Source organism: Eucalyptus grandis, chromosome 4 (genome assembly GCF_016545825.1).
Source record: "Eucalyptus grandis isolate ANBG69807.140 chromosome 4, ASM1654582v1, whole genome shotgun sequence".
Lineage (NCBI taxonomy): Eukaryota > Viridiplantae > Streptophyta > Magnoliopsida > Myrtales > Myrtaceae > Eucalyptus > Eucalyptus grandis.
The window spans coordinates 33409506-33429951 of record NC_052615.1 but is presented as its reverse complement, the minus strand read 5'-3'; the positions used below and the strand labels follow the sequence as shown (position 1 = coordinate 33429951).

The window sequence follows — 20446 nt, the reverse complement described above, 5'->3', positions numbered from 1 at the left end:
TTTCCCGATGGGCACTGAATCACCAAGTTCGAGCTGATTCTTCGATTATGGAGACCTGAAATTCCTTCATTTGATGGAGAGCCAATACATAGATTTGGGAAAAGTACAAAAAAGCCTTAAACCTTTTTGTATTGATACCAATTCAATTCTAAACTATTTAATCGGACCAATTTAGTCCTAAATCTTTTTACATTGGTACAAGTTCAGTCTATTTAGCTAATTTAAGTCGGAAATTGCTGACATGACCACTAGCGGTCTTATGTGACGTCGAGTGGACAAATTTTATAATTTTTCAGATTTTAAAAAAAAAAATTTATTTTTTTTTCTCTCTGTCTTTTTCTTTTCCTTTATCCTTATCCCTTGGCTAGCAAGGTCATCAACCGACCATCACCGACCACAGGCTAATCGGGGCGAGGGCCCCTGTGACCTTGCCAGCCATTGGCGAGGGCTACCGTGCCCTTGCTGGCCACAAGCGAGGGCATTGGCCCCTGCTCAAATCCAGGTGAGGGCCTCTATGCCCTCGTTGGCCACAAGTGAGGGCGTGGCGGTCCTCACTCATGGTGGATGAGGGTGCGGTAGCCCTCACCTAGATCTAGGTGAGGGCTACCGCACCCTCACCCGCCATGAGCAAGGGCATTAGGCCTTCGCCCAAATCCAGGTGAGGGCTACGATGGCCTCGCTTGAGGCGTCACAGCTCTCACCTGCCACGAGCATGGGCCTTCGCACCCTTCCCTATGGCTAATGAAGGTGCAGAGGCCCTCACTTGTGGCCAACGACGAGGGCGCGGTGGCCCTTGTCGCCAAGGGGCAAGGGTTTGGGCCCTCGCCAGTGGCCGGTGAGGGCGCGGGGGACCTTGCCCTGACCAGCCTGTGGCTAGCGATGGTCGATTAGCGACCTTGTTGACCAAGGGGTAAAGAGAAAGGAAAAAGAAAAAGAAAATAGAAAAATAGAAAAAAATAAGAAAATAATAATTTAAAAAATCTGAAAAATATAAAAAAAAAAAAATTATAAAATTTGCCACGTGTCGTCACATAAGATTGCCGACAACCACATAAGCAATTTCTGGCTTAAATTAGCTGGAATGATTGAATTGGTACCGATGTGAAAATGTTTGGGACTAAATTTGTTGAATTGAAAAGTGTTGGGAATAACGGATCCCCGAAAACCGGATTCGACACTAAATCGAACCCCTAAATCAATGCGGAAGACGAAGCCCGGGAAAAACACATATCACCGATCGTAAAGCACACCACGGATTCGAGCGTACCTTGTTAGCCACAGATTAAACACCAATGCTGAAGATCGAGGAAGAAATTCTTATCCGATGATGTCAATTCGCCTTGAAAAGGGAAACAACGTGCCTTAAGCGTTTGGAGGGAAAGAGAGAGTGAGAAGCGTACGTTAGAATGGCCAAAAGGGTGTCTTCTCTCTCTCTCCTCACTTTTATACCTTCCCCATCCACGGGCCCTATTCCTGTGGGCCGGGCTTTTTGGGCCCAACTTGGGCGGACGGGCCAACTCAGGCCCATCAATAAAGAAAAAATCCATCAAAAAGTTTATGATTGACTTAGTACTAATGGAAAATGTTTAGGACCAAAGAGAAGCATCAAATCAAGCCTCTGTTCTTCTCAGGGTTTGGACCATTCTTGGGTTCTTCAAGTCGTGAGCTTCGTGAACTGATTCGCCGCACTGAAGATTGTATTTGGTATAGCGAAGATGAATTTTCTTTTTAGGACTCGTGGAAGAACAGATGTCCTTAGCTTACGCGCTTAGCTTCAGTGTCGTCGGATGGTATTGATGCCGTCGCTTTTCTCTTCTTTTTTGGGTTCTCCTCATGGAGGACAAGATCAGATTCTTCACTCTTGGATATGTGAGGGAAAAAAAGAGAGGAAAATTTCCTACAGCTGTGCCTAACTGATGTTCCGATTATCCGTTATTGTGCACTCTTTACTGTTGTCTTTTGTGTCATCGCTTGAGAGTGATGTCGAGTAGATCATACTGCGGAACGAGATTGGTGTTATGACTCCCTCTAAAGGAGATTCTCAAATTGAGTGTTTCAGAGTGGGAGTCTAAAGTAATTTTCTTAGGGAGGCCTTGCTCGGAATTCATCCGTCTTCCAGTCCACTAGTGTAGCATTGTGGTGATACTACACCGATGGATATGCGTGCCGACATGAGTGTGATTTCTGATTTTTATTGCAGTCTTCTTAGCGTTCTCCGCTGAACAGGTGATAAATATTAGTACTAGACCGCCTATTGATGCAAAGTACTTAGAAAATTTCCTCGAAGCAAACTTTTTGAAATTGCTTACAATGCTCATCAGTCTCTTTTTATATTCAAGTTGTTCTTCTTTTTCCTCCATCCATCGATTGTTTTCTTCAAGGACCTCTCAATGATGGTTAATTTTCCGGCAGTATCTATTTAAATATGTCTTGAGTTTGAGCTTGTTAAACGATTTTAACCAAATTGAATCATGTGCTCAACACATGAAAGTTCAATGGCATCTTAAAGATTACGGATATTATTTCGTGTTGAAGATGTGGTCAAGAATGGAAAGTAATATGAGTTTGAACTTTTGTATTGGATATAATCTTGTTTTGAAATCTACGGAAATTATGCCCAGCGATATTCAAGTCGGTCAAGGAGGAAAGAAAGAGGAAAAGTCCTAACTTGGATTTATTGACCGAACCACACGGAATATCGTTTCCTCGTTGAAGTCGGCATTAAAGAAAGGGAAAAATTTGGAAAGTCCAAAACATGGACTTTGGAAACCAATATTCGGCCAGCTGAGTTTCAAATAGATAGGTTCACTGCAAGTTGATCAGGGAGAGAGATATTGGAGCGCCTTTTACCGAGAGTGCTTGGCAGTGGGTTATCTCATTGGTTTCGTTCATGTAATTACATCAAAAGCTTATGTGTTAAAGTCGATTAAATTCTTATGATAAAAATTTGTGTATAATTCTTTTATGAGATTGAAAGATTATCTCACGAGTATTTGTAAGGTAGAACACTATGTGAGTTATTGAGTGTTATTGGAACTTGGGAAATATTGAGAGTATTTAAATGACTTAAGTGTGATTGTAATCTCCATATATTGTATGATCTCTAGTGAAATTCGTTCTGCTCATCAGTGTCCCATGGACGTAAGTCGCTACAATTAAACTGCGTAGATTTAGTGTCCAATTTATTTTCTTGTTTTGTCAATTTTATTGTTCGATTGCTTGCTTTTTGCAATAGTATTGGTATTTCACTAATCCTTTCGTAAATTCATACTGTTTGTAGTTTCCTTTCTAGGGCAACTTGGCACACTTCTTATGGAGGAGGAAGTTGCGTTGTGGCAAACATAGTTGTTATTACCTAAACATACCTCTGCTATCACGTGCTAATCACAAGGGATAAAAGCCTTTGAAATCATTCTCACCATTCTGTGCGGGCTGTGATTTACATCAACCCAACCCATGGTAGTCATGAAAACGAAGGATGACCAAGGATTTTGAGAGCCCTTGGGCTAGATTTTGGTGGATCTACAAGTAGAGATATATATTTTGATGATAAAGTAGTTGATTGTCACGTGTCCAAGTCAAGAGACGCTGTTGAAGGCAAAGCGTTTAGATGGAATTGACAACAAGATTTGGGTAGGAACTGTTGATGCTTAAAAGGGTGCCAAAGAGTAGTGTCTACTAGGCGTTATTTCCACTATCTAGCATGGTCAATTAGGTTCTGACGTTATGTCCTCAAACTCAATTAAAAACAGTGCTTTCTAGGTGTTTTTGCTAATATGCACTATTGTCGAATTAGCTTCAACATTGTACAAATCACTTTGATTTTAATGGGCTTTCATTAGTATGTTAAAGTGAGTTAGGATCAAACTGTTGATTGGATTTCGACATTGGTTACTATTGACTTAGGTTCTGTGTTGGTATTGGACAGAGAGGGTCTTTGAGTGTTAAGCGATTTTATAAGATTCGAACTCTATGATATATATCTCCGTTAGTATTTGACTCTCTCTATCCAATACTAGCACAGAATCTAAGTCTCTTATAATAAAATCAAAATGTAACACTTGGTGCAAAATATTTAGTTACGGGATCCAAAACTGGCGAAAGTCTTGAGCATCTGTTGCAAGGCTTGCCAGTTTCCTCCATCATACAGAGGGTCAGGGGATGCTGGTGGCTGAAATGGCAAATCTGCATCCTTATCTCTCTCTCTCCTTTGTCAGGCCTTTTATGGCGGAAAAAATATCCAGTTTCCTTTCCCATCACACAGCATTTATACCTTCGCTGTCTTTTTTGAGTTCTTATCCGACGTTGGCCTTCTCCCAAACCTTGATGGGAATATGCTTGCCTTGTCTTGCATGAAGAATTCAAATGGTTTTATGTGCTTTATTAACCACTAGAAGATGGAATCTGCTTCTTGTGAAGTAAACTCGAAGTAAACTCGATTCGTGAATGACTTGGAGATGAAAGCCTTGGGCATCTCCAATCTGAGGAGGTTTGGGTGACCTTGATCCTTCACAAATTACATGCGGAGTGTAGAGATTGAAAGAGTACGCGAATGTATATCTAATTAACACGTAGTCTTTTCAATATACCTAAGTTCGATTTTCATTCTCTCTCACTTTGTCTTCAAAATCCACGAGACCGTACAGTGGAATGAATGTTCCCAAGGATCGCAAAGCCTAGAGCCAATGCTGAACTTTCATGTGGTGGGCCTTGTGTAACACATCGTTCCTCAAATGACATTAGATTACCAAAATCACAAGGAGCTCAAACAGTGTTTGTTTCCCGCCAAATTCCAAGTAGTCATGCAACATTTTCCAATGGGCAATGAATCACCAAGTTCAAACCGATTTTTCGATAATGGACACCTGAAATCCCGTCATTTGATGGAGAGTCAATACATAGATTTCCGTTTGAAAGAAGTCCAACCAAAGAGAAGCATCAAATCGAGCCTCTGTTCTTCTCGGGTTTTGATCTGTACAAGGGTCGGCTTCTTGATTAATTTTCCTCGGGTTCTCTCAAATGGGGAGCTTCGTGAACCGATTCTCTGTGCTGAAGATCGTATTTGGTATAGTGAAGATGAATTCTCTTTCGGGGCCTCGGGCATGAACGCCAAAGCACAGACATCCTTAGCTTACGCTCTTTTCTTCAGTGTATTCGGATGGTATTGATGTCATCGCTTTTCTTTCTTCTTTGGGTTCTCTTTATGTAGGAAAAGCTTAAATTCTTCACTCTTGGGCATGTGAGAAAAATAAATGAAAATATCCTGCAATTGTGCACAGATGATGTTCCTATTTATCCGTTGTTGTACTCTCTTTACTGTTGAATTTTGCTTCGTTACTTCTGACTGATGTCGAGTTGATCATGCTGAGGAACTAAACCGGTGTTATGACTCTCTCCAATGGAGAGTTTCCCATTGGGTTTTTCAAACTGGGAGTCAAAGTAAATTTCTTGAGGAGGTCCAGATACGGATTCATCCGTCTGTCAGTCCACTAGTGTAGCATCGTGGTGTTCCTACACCAACAGGTAGCCCTCTCGCGTGGGGGGCTATCCGGGCCTTTTCATTTCCCTGAACCCAGCCTAGTATGCTAGGAGAAGGGCTTCACGGGGATTCAAGGTGAGCTCCCCTCCCTTTGGAGGGGTTGGCGGGAAAGCCCAATGGGGATGTTATCCCGTAATCCCAGTTAAATCCTTATTGAGGCTAACTGGGCACCCTGGGATGCCCGATGTGATTTCTGATTTTTATTGCAGTCTTCTTGGTGTTCTGTTGGACAAGTGATAAATCTTAGTTCTTGTAATCTGCACAAATCCAGATTGCCTGTCGATTCAGAGTACGCAGAAAATTCCCTTGAAGCAAACTTTTTCGGATTGTTTACAATGCTTATCAGTAAATTCGTACTTTTTGCGGTTTTTTTTTTCTCTATAGTCACAGTCCACCGTCATTTGAAACAAAGTGACGTGAGCATTCCATCTATGAGTGGCATCATTTATTGATAATTTAGGAGCATGATGATCTTTCCTTTGCACATGTGGATTGGCTTGTGCATTCCAGTAATACATTTAGACGCATGACACAAGTACTAAGTCCTAAATATCTGACCTGACTCCAGTAAGCGTTACTGAGTTTCAGGCATGATGGTTTCAATAGAACGAAGACTATGGGGTCTCACTTTCACTTAGTGGTGGGTATTTCACACTTTTTTCTTAGCTCAGGTTCCTGTCGTGTTATGTTGGAATGGTTTCCTATTCATGCTTATATCTTCGTCAATCCTATTTGTCCTGTTTCAGCTGAGCGGTAATTGATTCTAGCTCTTCTCGGACCCTTGCAATGTCTTGTATGAGTTTCCCTCGGTCCGGCTGGTCCTGTTCATGGAAAAAGGTCAAGTTAGCCATATTAAGTCACTTCATCTGGTTAGTTGCCTTTGCCTAGGATGGAAGATGTTGTATTAGGAAGGGATGAAATTGAGGAAATCAAGAATAACGTGTAGATGTAAACAATATCATGGAATTAGCAAAGTGAATAGAATGAACCTTCGCGGTAAGCCACACGCCCCCCACCACCTTCCATTACCTTTTACATTAATTTCGCGAAACAAACCAACTATTTTCTGCCAACTATAAGATTAGTTTATCAAAAAACAAGTCAATTGCTAATAGGAATGAATCAAATTACTTTATTTTAATTTGTTATGATCTATAGTGAAGTTAAGTCCTCTTATTGAAATTTTTATTTTGTATACATGAGCAAAAAGAAGCTGTTAAAATCATTTTATGGTAGCACAGAGACTGACGGATGTATATTGAAAAGACTGCGTCTTAGTTAGGTTGTATGGTTAGGCACCTTACAGCTCTGCTTTATATAAATCTGGGGGATAGGGAAGGCTGAGTTTACCTCGGGGACCACACATTCAAGATGAACTCCATAGCAGCATTCTGCACAGTAATAAGCCCGGGACTTTGGGCATATATTCTTCTCGCATGTTGCGCAGCAAATCCTACTTGAATCATCCTCGGGAGAGGGCTCTTTGAGTGTAAGAGAATGAGGATGGTGTTTGTGCTTAACGGTGCTTGGAAGAGGAAGACAAGTGCAATGCACATTAGAGTTGCAGCTAACGCATCGGAAAAGATTGTTGCTCCACGGTGTGCTGCAGGGATCACATGAAACTTGACCATGCGATTCTTGGGAGCAAGTAGGGAGATCATTGTGCTTCTTCTGTTTCAGTGAAGGTGTGAGACAACTGCATACCGAGTCGAGGTCAAATGAACATTTGTTGCAGTGGTTGACAAAATCACCAGTGCTCTTCCGACCGGCATCACAGATTGCACGTGCTTCTTTAAGGGGTGTGAAGGAGTGCGAAGGGTGGCAAGGATGTTCTCTCTGCCGTTGCAATTGAGCACAGGATTTGCGGAGTGTGAGCAGATCGCATTCCTTGCAGCAACAAGCTGGAACTGTAATTTGCTGTTCATATCCTGCGCAGTTCCTTTTACTCTGCTGTGCGAGGAGACAAACTGTCGCGGTAGAATGCGGTGGCTTCCTTGTTTTACCATCTTGAGGAAGGGCATCAGGAAATGGCTGATTCGTTAAAAAACAGGTCACGTCCATGCTGTATTTGCAATCGACGCATTTGAAGACGAGCCCTGAGCCAGTTTTCTTGCACACGGCGCACTTGAAGGTTTCCGATGAAATGAACTCGAGGGTGAGAGGGTGTTTCTGATGATTACGATGGAGGACTTTCCGGGGCAACTTGACGCACTTCTTGTGGAGGAGGAAGCCGCAGTCGTGGCAAACGTAGCCAACATCGATGACGGGTTTCGAGCATCCATTGCAATGTTCACCGGTTTCCTCTATCATACAGAGGGTCAGGGGATGCTCGTGGCTGAAATGGCAAATCTGCATCCTTTTCTCTCTCTCTCTCTCTCTCTCTCTCTCTCTCTCTCTCCTTTTCAATCAGAATGGGGGAAGGGGGTGCGATTAGCTGCCTAGAGGTCAGGCCTTTTATGGCGGCAGGAAATCCAGTTTCCTTTCCCATCACACAGCATATATACCTTGCCTATCTTTTCGATTTGTTTATTTCGACTTCTTATCCGACGTTGGCTTTCTCCGCAAACCCTGGCGGGAATATTCTTGCCTTGTCTTGCATGGAGAATTCGAATGGTTTTATGTGCTTTATTCACCACTAGAAGATAGAACCTGCTTCCTGTGTAATAAACTCAATTCGCGAATGACTTGGAGATGAAAGCCTCGGGCATCTCCAATCTGAGGAGGTTTGGGTGACCTTGATCCTTCACAAATTACACGCGGATTGTCCAGATCGAAAGAGTACGCAGATGGATTGAACTCTCTCGTGCGGATTGAAACACTGCCATTTGATGCTCCAAGAGCAAAATGGAAATATCGTTGCCATGACTGAATGACTGATCAGATTGCCCAAAACTAAGGATTACATGTCTTCCGCCACGAAATTTCATACTCAGTCGGTGATTACCATCAACAGTTGCCAGCCAGAAGGCAATGCCGATTTTTCGTGTAGTGTTCATTACGTGACACATCGTTCCTTAAACAACGTTGGATTAATAGAACGTAGACCGAGGTCGGATAACGTCTGTTTCCCTTTGAATTCCAAGTCGTCATGCTAAATCTTTACGATCCATCTGTATGTGCCATGGGTAGGGTGATTAAATTCCAAGTCATCGTGCTAAGTCCAAAGTCTCCTTTATTTATTTATGTATTCACTGCTCATTCAACAATAAGTATTATTATCACAACCTATAATTATACTCTAAACCACTATTATTTTGTCTTGTTCCCTTTCTGCTGGAAATTTTCAAGTTAAAAATTGAGAAGTAATAGAGGTGCGTGCATGCGGAAGTCTCTTGAAAATGTCACCCGCGTTTGTCACGTGAACCGCTAGCAGTTCCGTGGCCTTGCCAGGTTTTGGTGCTTGTAAGAAACTTGTGAGCTTTGACAAGAATTATATTCTTTTACAATCTTTGTTTAGTCCCCATTTTTTGTCACATCTCTTCACTCTCATCTTTAATCCCGTGCTTGTTACGTTAATAGGGGATCGTCTGTTTGCTTGAGGATGCTAGAGTAGGAATCCTTTTGGTAAAGTTTCTGCTTCTTCTGGACGGCAATCTTTTGTATTCTTAGATAGTTGCTATCACTGTTTACCGTACTCTCATTGGATTTCACAATATTTAACAAGATTAACCGGCCATGAGGCCTAGCAAGGTTCCAAACATTTAAGAGTATGACAAGAAAAAAAGCGGCGGTTGGTGAAAGATGAAGTGGAAGTCAGTTAACCTCGGATGACCGACATCGAATGATCACCATGGTCTAGAGATGAAGTGCCACCATCTGTGGAGAATTTGCAAGATCGGTCACTTGTTTAGTCTGGTGGCACGATCTCGACCTCTTGTTAAGTACTTCGTGGAGAATTACTTTGAAATTAGGCGATTCATGGCCCTCTCCAGAGATTTTGACACAATGTAATGCAGCAATGAACAGCACTCTACAGCTTTTTTATTAATTTACGTTGGGTGAGTTTTATATTATCAGTTTGGTTAAGTTTGTCTTTTATCAGGATCAACAAAGACTGGTTTTTATTTACCAAAAAAAGAAGAAGCAAAGACTGGTTTGGCAGTGAAGAGTAAAAAAAAAAAAAAGCCATAAAAAAAAAAATCCTCAATTATGCTAATTGTGACAAATATACCCTAATTTTTTTTATGTGACACCAAAAATTTCAAACTTGGATCTCATAAGGTTATTGTTAAGATTGACTCTAAAGCCATCACTAATTTTCTTAGTTCGGAGCTTAGGATTGATTATCTTGGCCCTGCTTTGATTAAAGATATTAGAAGATTGTTGCACTCTTACTTTGAGTTTAAAAGTGCAATATAACTTTCCCAAAGAAAATTGCTCCGCTGACTAACTTGCTAATATTGGAATTGACAAGTGCTTGGATACTAGTTTCTCTCAATTACCTCCTACAGAGTTACTTCATATTTTATTAGGTGATTAAATGACGATAGTAGATTTACGACGTTAAATTTTTGTATTCAACTTTAGCCCTTTTTCAAAAAAAAAGAGAAAAAAAAAAGAAATTCAAACTTGTATGATATATTTACCATACGTTAAGGTTTCGTCAATGTATCATGGAGAAGCAAACTTTGTTAAAGCCCCTAATGTATCTATGGTAGCAAAATCTAATTTTTTTCAAACAAATATTATTAAGCCCCATGTGCAATCATTTGTCACTAGATTTCATAGAGAAGCAAACTTTGTTAAAGCCCCTGATGTATATATGGTAGCAAAATCTTTTTTTTTTCACACAAATATTATTAAGCCCCATGTGCAATCATTCATCACTAGATTTCATCCTTAAAATATTCACCAATCAACGTATTTAGTCAGATCCACTTTCATTCAAAAATTTAAATCAATGAGTTATAAGCCAACTGTGATATACTAATTGCACTATACCACGCTAATTATTCGATGTGAGAATTTATTTAACACGATTCATATATGTTTCTCAATTCGTACATGTTTCTCAACATAACACTAACACATCTATCTCAACATCTCCATTTCACAGTGAGCACATTGATATTCCCCATCTTGCACAATGGAGTAATAAAAGCGTGGAAGAAAGCTTCTCCAAGACACCTTGAAATTGCACCTTCATGATCGTCATTGACGAAGGCATGTATCAGATGGTTGGAGACTCATGCCTTGGAGGATGTTGTGGAAATACTGGTTGTCGAGCTCGAAAGGCATCATATAATCGAGCGATGGTGCATGCTATTAGGAAGCTTAGTGGGATCCTGGAGGGCAGTTCGAAAATCTCCCTGACATGTGCCTGTTTAGTACCTCCCTTTCTTGGTGATCTCGCTTTGCCTTCAAAATCCACGAGACGGTACTGTGGAACGAGACGGTACTGTGGAGTGAACGTTCTGAGGATCGCAAAGCCTAGAGCCAATGCTGAACTTTCCTATGGTAGGCATTATGCTGAACTCTCATGTGGTGGGCATTGTGTAATATGTCGTTCCTCAAATGACATTAGATTACCAAACTCAGAACAAGGTCGAACAACGTTTGTTTCCCGCTGAGTTCCAAGTCGTCATGCGACATTTCTCGATGGGCACTGAATCACCAAGTTCTAGCTGATTTTTCGATAATGGACACCTGAGATGTAATAATATGGCCTAACAAGCCAAGCCCGGCCCATCCTCAATCTTCTTCTACATATTTGTTCGCTCAAGGCCTCAAGCCTGCGGAGCGAACGAGAAGAAGAAGACCAGCGACCAAGGAGAAAGGAAATAAGGGAGAAACGGGAAAATTTTGGCACGCTCTCGATTCATACGACTCGCCAAGCTGACCCAACTCTATTTTGCAACGCCGATAAGTGATCGAAGCCTCTAATCATTTATTTGAAAGAATCATCGCAATTAGGCCTTGAAATTCGGATTTAGGTAGATTCTGACTTGTTTTTGATAGGGGAGTTTTTGGGTGGTAAGTTTATAAAGAAATGTTAGATGAGAACGTTGTGAAGCTATAACATTTTACAAATCTGAATTTGAGTATACGATTTGCCCGTAATGAATTTTTGAAGTTCATTGCACATGCTAGTCAGGTTCCAAACAGTAAAATTTGAGCTGAATTTCAGCCGTTTTCGATGATGTTTTGGGTCGGCCGAGTTAATGTTGTAATATTATATCAAAAGGGCGTTCTATGGATTGTACACTTATTTGAAATGGACTTATGTGGAGGAAGTTATGGCGCGAAGAAGATTACTGCGCGTGTTGCGCATAGTAGACAAGATAAGGTTTCTGCTATGGTTGAGCTTTTCGTTGGCACATAGACGTTGTTTTATTGACGATTAGGCATAGTGTGATCAAGTCGTTCATTAAAATATCGTTTTATTCGGTCTTTCAATGTCATTTTTGGGTTATTTGTTAGGAATTCGAGTACATGGGCTTAAGTAACCATCATAGGTTGCTTTTTGGTTTTTCCCAAGTGAGTAATACTATTTCTTCTTTGTGTTTTAAACTTATGTGTTGAAAAACATTATGGATTAAGTATGCTATGAGTTAATAAATAGCATCTTTTGTTGTATAAAACAAGATCGAGCCTTTATTGTTGTCTTGTTGTTTGAAAGGAGAAGTCATCTTTTGTTTTCAACTTGAATGATTGCATATAAATGGTTTGTAAAGCCTTTTATGAAAGAATCTTGAAAAATTTATGATTTATTAATGTAGTTTTGAAAGGTGCTTTGATATCCATATATCAAATGCTTGCGTTATGAACTAATTTATGAAATGGATTCTAAGTTGTTCTAGGAAACTCATTGTGATATATGAAATGATTTTGGATTTGGTTGTGGATTACTGGAGATTGAGTTAACAATTTATGCTCAATATCACCATAAGCCCAATGAGAAACTTGTGAATATGTACATACTAGTTTAGAATATCCTTATGGGCTGAGCCATCGGCTAATAATAGGTGAAGACCTTGCCAATGGAGGAATTTTGATCGTCTTATCACCAGGCGTTGTGTTATGACCATAGTTTGATATTAAGCAAAGGATTGGTTGATGGATGGATCATCGACATGTGGTTTTATATGAGATACATTAATGAGATAAACCATTGATATGTGGTATAAGATTAATTAATGAAATGAACCATTAATGTGTATTGCCAATGGACTGAGCCATTGGTGCTTGTTTGTTGTTATCTTAAATATTCCGTTTTTGCCTTTGAAGGTTTGTTAAATTTTGGATTTGGCGAAAATAAGTTATGTTTGTATTTTAAATATGCATAGTACTTGTTTAATATGTTTAGAAGAAATGTATTACTTACTAGGCCATAATACCTCATTTCTTTTTCTTACCATGTTTTTTAGGTGCTTTAGTTAGTGGTCGTAAGAGCGAGATCATCATCCTGGGAACTTCTGGAAACTGGATATTTTGGGTATAGTTGAGGCTACGTCCTTTGGGCAAAGGATGGCCATGTCATTCTCTCATCCCTATAGGATTTGGGGTATGACATGAAATGCCATCATCTTATGAGAGTCAATACATAGATTTCCGCTTGAAACAAGTCCAAACGAAGAGAAGCATCAAAACGAGCCTCCGTTCTTCTTGGGGTTCGGGTTCTGTACAATGCTCGGCTTCCTGATTAACCATTCTAGGGATCTCTCAAGTTGGGAGCTTCGTGAACCGATTCTTCACGCCGAAGATCGCATTTAGTATAGCGAAGATGAATTCTCTTTTGGGGGCTTGGGCATGATTGCCAAAGAACAGATGTTCGTAGCTTACGCTCTTTGCTTCAGTGTCTTCGGATGGTATCGATGTAGTCGCTTTTCTCTTCTGTTTCGGGTTCTCTTCATGTAGGAAAAACTCAAATTCTTCACCCTTGGATATGTGAAAAAGAAAAATTGAAAATTTCCTGCAGTGCACATTTGATGTTCCTTTTTATCCGTTATTGTGCCCTCTTTGTTGCTGTCTTCTTTGTCGTTTTTGAGGAACAAAACCGGTGTTATGATAGGAATTTATTCGACTGTCGGTCAACTAGTTTAGCATTGTGGCGTTACTACACCGATGGATATGTATGCCGACGTTGAATGTGATTTGTGATTTTTATTGCGGTCTTGGCAGCATTCTCTTGCTGGACTGGTGATAAATCTTATTTCTTGCAATCTACACAAATCACAGATCGCCTATCGATTCTGGGTACGCAGAAAATTTCCTCGAAGCAAACTCTTTGAAATTGATAACAATGCTTATCAGTCCCTTTTTGCATTCAAGCTGCTATGCTTTTTCCTCCGGCTGCTGATTTCTTCGAGAATCTCCCAGTGATGATTAATTTTACGATAGTATGGGTATATCACTGATCCTTTTGTAAATTCGCACTTTTAGCATTTTTTTTTTTTTTTTTTTTATAGTCACAGTCCACCACCGTATGAAGCAAAGTAACGGGAGCATTCTATCTATGAGTAGCATCATTTATTGATAATTTAGGAGCATGAGAATCTTTCCTTTGCACATGTGGATAGGCTTTTTACATTATAGCAATACATTTAGATGCATGACACAAGTACTGAGTCCTAAATATCTAACCTGACTCCAGCAAGTGGCACTAGGCTTCAGGCATGACGGTTTCGACAGAGCGAAGATTATAGGATCTCACTTCCCCTTATTGGGGGGTATTTCTATTTTTTCTTACCTCAGGTTGCTGCTGTGTTATGTCGGACTGTTTTCCTGCTCATGCCTGTATCTTTGTTGATCCTGATTTTTTGTCCCGTTTCAGCTGAGCGGCAATTGCGTCTAGCTCTTCTCGAACCCTTGCAATGTCTTGTAGGAGTTTCCCTTGATCCGACTGCTCCTGTCCACAGAAAAAAAGGTCGAGTTAGCTATATTAAGTCGCTTCATCTGATTAGTTGCCTTTGCCTAGGATGGAAGATGCCGTATTGGGAAGGGAAGAAATTATGGAAATCAAGAATAACGTGTGGATGGAAGCAATATCTAGAGAGAAGCAGCATTGCAGGTAACGAGAGGAGAATGAACCTTTGTGGAAGGCCGCATGCCCCCACCACCTTCCACTACCTTTTACATTAATTTCGCGAAACAACCAACTATTTTCAGCCAACTATAAGATTAATATATCAAAAAACGAATCAATTGCCAAGTTGTACGAATCAAATTACTTTATTTAATTTGATATGATTTATAGTTACGTCCTCATATTGAGATTTTTATTAGTATACGTGCAAAAATAAGTTAAATCATTTTTTGGTAGCATGGAGACTAACGGATGTATATTGAAAGATTGCACGCTAGTTAAGTTGTATGGCTCGGCGCCTTACGTCTGTTATATATAAATCTGAGAAGTAGGGGGAGCTCAATTTACCTCGGAGACCACACATTCAAGATGAACTCCATAGCTGCATTCTGCACAGTAATAAGCCCGGGCCGTTGGGCTTATCTTCTTCTTGCATGTTGCGCAGAGAATCCCACTCGGATCCTCCTCGAGAGTGGAGTCTTTGAGTATAAGAGAATGGCAATGGTGTATGTGCTTAACGGTTCTTGGAAAAGGAAGACAAGTGGAGTGCACATTAAAGTTGCAGGTAACGCATCGGTAAAGATCGTTTCTGCACGGTTTGCAGCAGGAATTACACGGAACTTGAATGTTCAATTCTTCAAAGAAAGTAAGGGGGTGATTATGCTTCTCATGTTTCAGCGAAGGTGTAAGAGAAGCGCATACCGAGTCGAGGTCGAATGAACATTTGTCGCAGTGGTACACAAAACCACTGACGACCTTCCCACAGGCATTACACAATACTCGCCCAGAAGGATAAGGCGATTTTGTAAAGAGTGTGAGGGAGTGCGACGGGTGGAAAGGATGTTCCTTCTGCTGTGGCCATTGAGCGCAGGATTTGTGGAGTGTGAGCTGATCGCATTCCTTGCAGCAACAAGCTGGACCCGAAATTTGCTGTCCACATCCTTTACAGTTCATTTTACTCTGCTGTGTGAGGTAGCAAAGCGTCAGGGTGTGATTGTGGCTGAAATGCTGTAGCTTCCTTGTTTTCCCTTCTAGTGGAGAGGGATCAAGATAAGGCTGATGCTTTAAGAAACAGGTCACGTCCATGACGTACTGGCACTCGCAGCATCGGAAGGCAAACCCGGAGCCAGTTTTCTTGCAGACGTTGCACTGGAATGTTTCCGAAGAATTGAAGAGGAGGGTGAGAGGGTGTTTGGGATGAAGGCGGTGGTGGGCTTTACGAGGCAACTTGGCGCACTTCTTGTGGAGGAGGAAGCCACAGTCGTAGCAAACGTAACCGAGATCGAAGATGGGTCTCGAGCATCCGTTGCATGGCTCGCCAGCATCCTCTGCCGTGCAGAGGGTCAGCGGATGCTCGTGGCTGAAATGCGAAATCTCCATTCTTCTCTGTCGGTCCTTGTCGATCGAAATAGAGGGGGGCAGGCAAAAGATGCAACCAAAGTCTGGAGATCAGGCCTTTTGTAGCGGGAGGAAAACCAGTTTCCTTTCCCATCACGCCGCATATATGCCTTCCCTATCCTATCCATGTGTTTATTGCTTGGCAGACGTTGTTTATTTTGAGTTCTTATCTTACGTTGGGCTTTCTTCGCAACAACTTGGAGAGAATATGCTTGGCTTTTCTTGCTTGGTGATTTTCATGTGCTTTATTAACCATTAGAAGATAGAGCCTGCGTGCTGTGAAAAGTACTCCAATTCGTGAATGACTTGGAGATGAATGCCTCGGGGCATTTCCAATCGGAGGAGGTTTGGGTGACCTTGACCCTTTACAAGTTACAAGCGAGTGTCGAGATCAAAAGAATACATAGAGTGGATTGAACTCTATCGTTCGGATTGGAACCTGCCATTTGACCAAATTGTGCAACACTAGGGACAATTTCACGTGCTTTAATAACACAATGATCTCTAAATTTTGATCCAATGTGTACTGTCGTCTTTAGAATTTTAATTTGTTCAATATAGTATTCTAAACTATTAGTAAATGTACGATGCATTCCCTAAATTATAGACCCATCAAATTGGGTCATTGACCTATTTTTTAACCCATGTGAGTGGGCTCATTATATTAACAAAATGGGTCATAAATTAACTTACACGTAATATAAGTGTTAATTGGGTTATGAACAGGTTTATAACCTATTTGGACCCAACCCATCTCTATAACCCTCTATTCATTCTTTATCACATTCACTATTTCGCACTCATTCACCCCACACTCTCATTTCAATTTATGTATGATTTTTGGTAGATTGGATTTAAAATGAAACCATAAATTTGTCCATGATACGGGCTAGGGAATACAAAAACAGAATTTGTGGCCAGTATGCTATCTCACACGCACAGCCCTTCCTCGACCTTAAAATAGTTCTATATATTAGCCACTAAATTCCTTTTCATTCTTTGAGTCACATCATAGAAAATTTTAGAGTAGCAGATTCTGATACACATGTTCACATTTATCTCAAATGCAGAGCATACTATTAATATTTATTAGAACATTTCTAGTTTTAAAGAATCATACCAAGTAGAAAGGAAGAGAGGAGATCTGTTTAGGGAGTCATAGCAAACCACATAATATTATTTCTAGGGAGGGTGAGTTCGGCCATGTAACGTTTACATACCTTGCCTTATATAGGCATAAAACAACATACTAGAATTTTACAGACTCCATTTGGCCAACAAGGCCAATTATTTGCATCGGTTGAGCCTCCTACCGACAAATTGACATTTTCACTCGTTATCCTACTTTTTCTATTTCTGCTACAGTATCAAACAGTACATGAATAGTATGCTACAATATCGAACAGTACATAAATAGTACACTACAGTACTATGAACAATAGTTTGAGCTAAAATTTTCAACTTCTTCACGTGAATCTTTTGACTCTTTTGGTTTGTCTTAAACAAGTTCTTGGTAGAACCCTAAGCTCTTCACTTATTATGCCTATGAATAGGCTCCTCACAATTATTGTCTAAATCATCCGAGTCTTCTCCATCTTTTTGCCTCAGGTATTTCCAAATAATTCTTTCGATCTCTACATTTTCGAGATGTTCAGTTTCTGTAGCATCTAGAGACTGGTATAAACTGGATGGAATGTCAAGAGAATTGAGGATCCTCTTTTCTGGATACTGTTGTTTGAGTGCTTAGAGGAGCTTCTCTACTTCTTCAATTGCTAGAGCAACTTCTGTATTTAATTCAGATAGCATTCTTCAACACATTTTTCAGTTTGAAGTTGAATATCCAGTGTAGCAAGGGAGACTTTTCATACCATGATAGAATCCTCTAAAATTTCCACACCAACTACTGTAAATGCTCCCACTTCCCTTAGCCCTCCATTAGAACTTCGTACTTCTAATGTCTCTAAAATTGACTATATGAGGTCTCCTACTTCAATTGGAGATAGCAAAATTTTTAAAACTCACCTTCTACTTATAAAATCATATTCTGCTATTGTTAAACCACCCTCTTTTTCACCTATTGGTTCTATTAAGTATATTATTAAGCATACTCCTAGAGAAGTTAAAGAACCAAAAAATTTGTCCATTTTACGAGCTAGGGAAAACGAAAATAGAATTTATGGCAAGTATACTGTCCCACACATACGGCCCTTCCTTTGTTTTAGAATATGGACTACTTGTTAGTCACCAAATTTCTTTCCATTCTTGACTCATATTATAGAAAATTTTAGAGTAGTAGAATTCTAATGCACAAATTTCACATTTGTAGCAAGTGCAAAGCATACTACAAAGATTAATCAAACACTTCTTGTTTTAAAGAATGATACCAAGTAGAAAGGTAGAGGGGAGAGTTGTTTAGGGAGTCATAATAAACCACACAATATTATTTCTAGGGAGAGTGAACTCTACCACCTAATGTTTACATACCTCACCTTATATAGGTTAAAGAATACACTAGAATTTTACATACTCTGTTTAGCCAAAAAAGGCAGATTATTTGCATTTATTGAGTTTCCTGTTGACATAGTGACTTTTCCATTCATTATTCTGCTTTTTTTGCTTCTGCTACAGTACCAAACAGTACATGAACAGTACATTATAGTACTATAAACAATACTTTGAGCTAAACTAGTGAATCTTTTGACTCTTTTGGTTTGTTTTGAACAAGTTCTTGGCAAAACCTCTAGCTCTTTCACTTATCATGCCTATGGATAGGCTCCTCGCAACTATTATATGAATCACCCGAGTCTTCTCCATCTTTCTGCCTCTAGTATTCCTAGATGATTTTTTTGATCTCTAGAGTTTCGAGATGTCCAGTTCCTGTATCATCTCGAAGCTAGTATGAATTGGATGGAGTGTCAAGAGGATTGGGATGCTTTTTCCTGGATACTATTGCCTAAGTGCTTCAAGGAGCTTCTCTATTTCTTCAATTGCGGAGCGACTTCTGTATTTAATTTAGATGGCATTAATGAGAGTTTGACGAAACATCAATGGAACTTGTTGGAATGTCGAGTTGGGTAATACCCAAGTTGGAGTGATGGGCTTTCTCTGTCGACACCTAGACTCACCTAGACTGAGTGCAAGCTGTAATTTACTATGGTCAAAAAGATCCTATGACAGTGGTCCCCCCCATGGATATTGCAATAATGCAGCTTGATCTTGTGAATGCGACTCAAAAATGCTCGGTGCATCCATTCCGTAATATTTTCTTAAGCAAGCATCGATTGTTGGACAGGTTGTATGATAATCATTATATTGATCCCAAGAAACAGGATCATCTTTTGTTGGCCATGCTTCTTGTGGAATAACTTGATTGCGTTGGCACAATATCCTTTGTAATTCCTAATACTATTGAGGATAAGCTGAGATTCTACAAAGAAGTGTTGTAAAAATTTAATTTGGAACAAGCTGGGGATACTCCAGCATCCGTCGAAGATTTACACGTATCTCCATTGGGTTACACATATATCTATGGCTTGAAAAATAAAACAATTGTATGAAGTTCTAAATTAGGCTTACATGTTATGAGTTGGGCTTGAAAACTATTTTTCTAATACGTGTAGTGGTTTGCACAACTAAGCATTCCTCAAAAATATTTATACTTGGCTTCTCCTTGAATAATTTTGCTAATTATAAGAGGCATCTTAGCTATCGAAAACTCAATGGCAATGGTATAAAAAGTAAACAAATACCAATAAAATTATTTGAGTTTTTTGGAAATTCCTCTTATGGGAAGAAAGAGGATATGAATAAATGGATATTTTGTACGCAGTCCATCTGACCGGAGGAGAAAACCATCGTATTCACTAAAAATATAGAAATGACATTGTGATATAAGTCTTCCAAGATTTTCAACAAGAACATTGTCTTGGATTAGCTTACGGATTTCTGGCGAGCCTAAATACGAAGGCCACTTAGGCTATATTTCATAGGCTTTGAAACCGCCCGTTGCGACCTACCCCTCGGAGAAGGGAATAAGTTTAGGGGCATTGTCTAGAAGACAAGCCTATGGCCCATGACGGCTCTCCCAAGCCCATATCTCATGCGACATTGGAGGATTCATAGGAATTTTGTAACAAAGAGTTATCACTAGTCTATTGGAGTCGACTATAAAGGTATGAGAGTATATCTTCCTTCCTACGCAACCAAACAACCTAGGTTTGGGGACTTGATTATATTATTTAACCAATTAGTGCCATTTTAGTACCTAATCTTGTTCATTTAAAAAAAAAAAAATTGTTAGGCAATTTGAATTGATTTATACCTATTCATTAACGTGTGAAGTGATCATACGAGTGCACAACATTAAAATAACAATTAGCATAAAGCGATTAAATAAATTGCATGGGAGAGCAAAAATTTAACATCAAAGAAAAGATAAATACTAATCCTAACTAGACTAAAGGACAGCCAAAATCAACATACCA

General features: G+C 39.9%; 2 protein-coding genes across 2 annotated transcripts; both read right to left on the bottom strand.

The window, feature by feature from the left end:
• Nucleotides 1–5939: 5939 nt before the first annotated feature.
• LOC104441991 lies at nt 5940–7949 on the bottom strand. The gene is made up of 2 exons (XM_010055274.3): nt 6890–7949; nt 5940–6360 (listed from the first exon to the last, which is right to left on the bottom strand). Exons 1-2 carry the CDS (start codon nt 7892–7894, stop codon nt 6268–6270), a joined length of 1098 nt encoding a protein of 365 aa, XP_010053576.2. The 5' UTR covers nt 7895–7949; the 3' UTR covers nt 5940–6267.
• A 6092-nt stretch (nt 7950–14041) lies between these two features.
• LOC120293005 lies at nt 14042–15977 on the bottom strand. The gene is made up of 2 exons (XM_039311744.1): nt 14913–15977; nt 14042–14387 (listed from the first exon to the last, which is right to left on the bottom strand). The coding sequence occupies exons 1-2, from the start codon at nt 15942–15944 to the stop codon at nt 14268–14270; spliced, it is 1152 nt and encodes a 383-aa protein (XP_039167678.1). The 5' UTR covers nt 15945–15977; the 3' UTR covers nt 14042–14267.
• Between the last annotated feature and the right edge of the window lie 4469 nt (nt 15978–20446).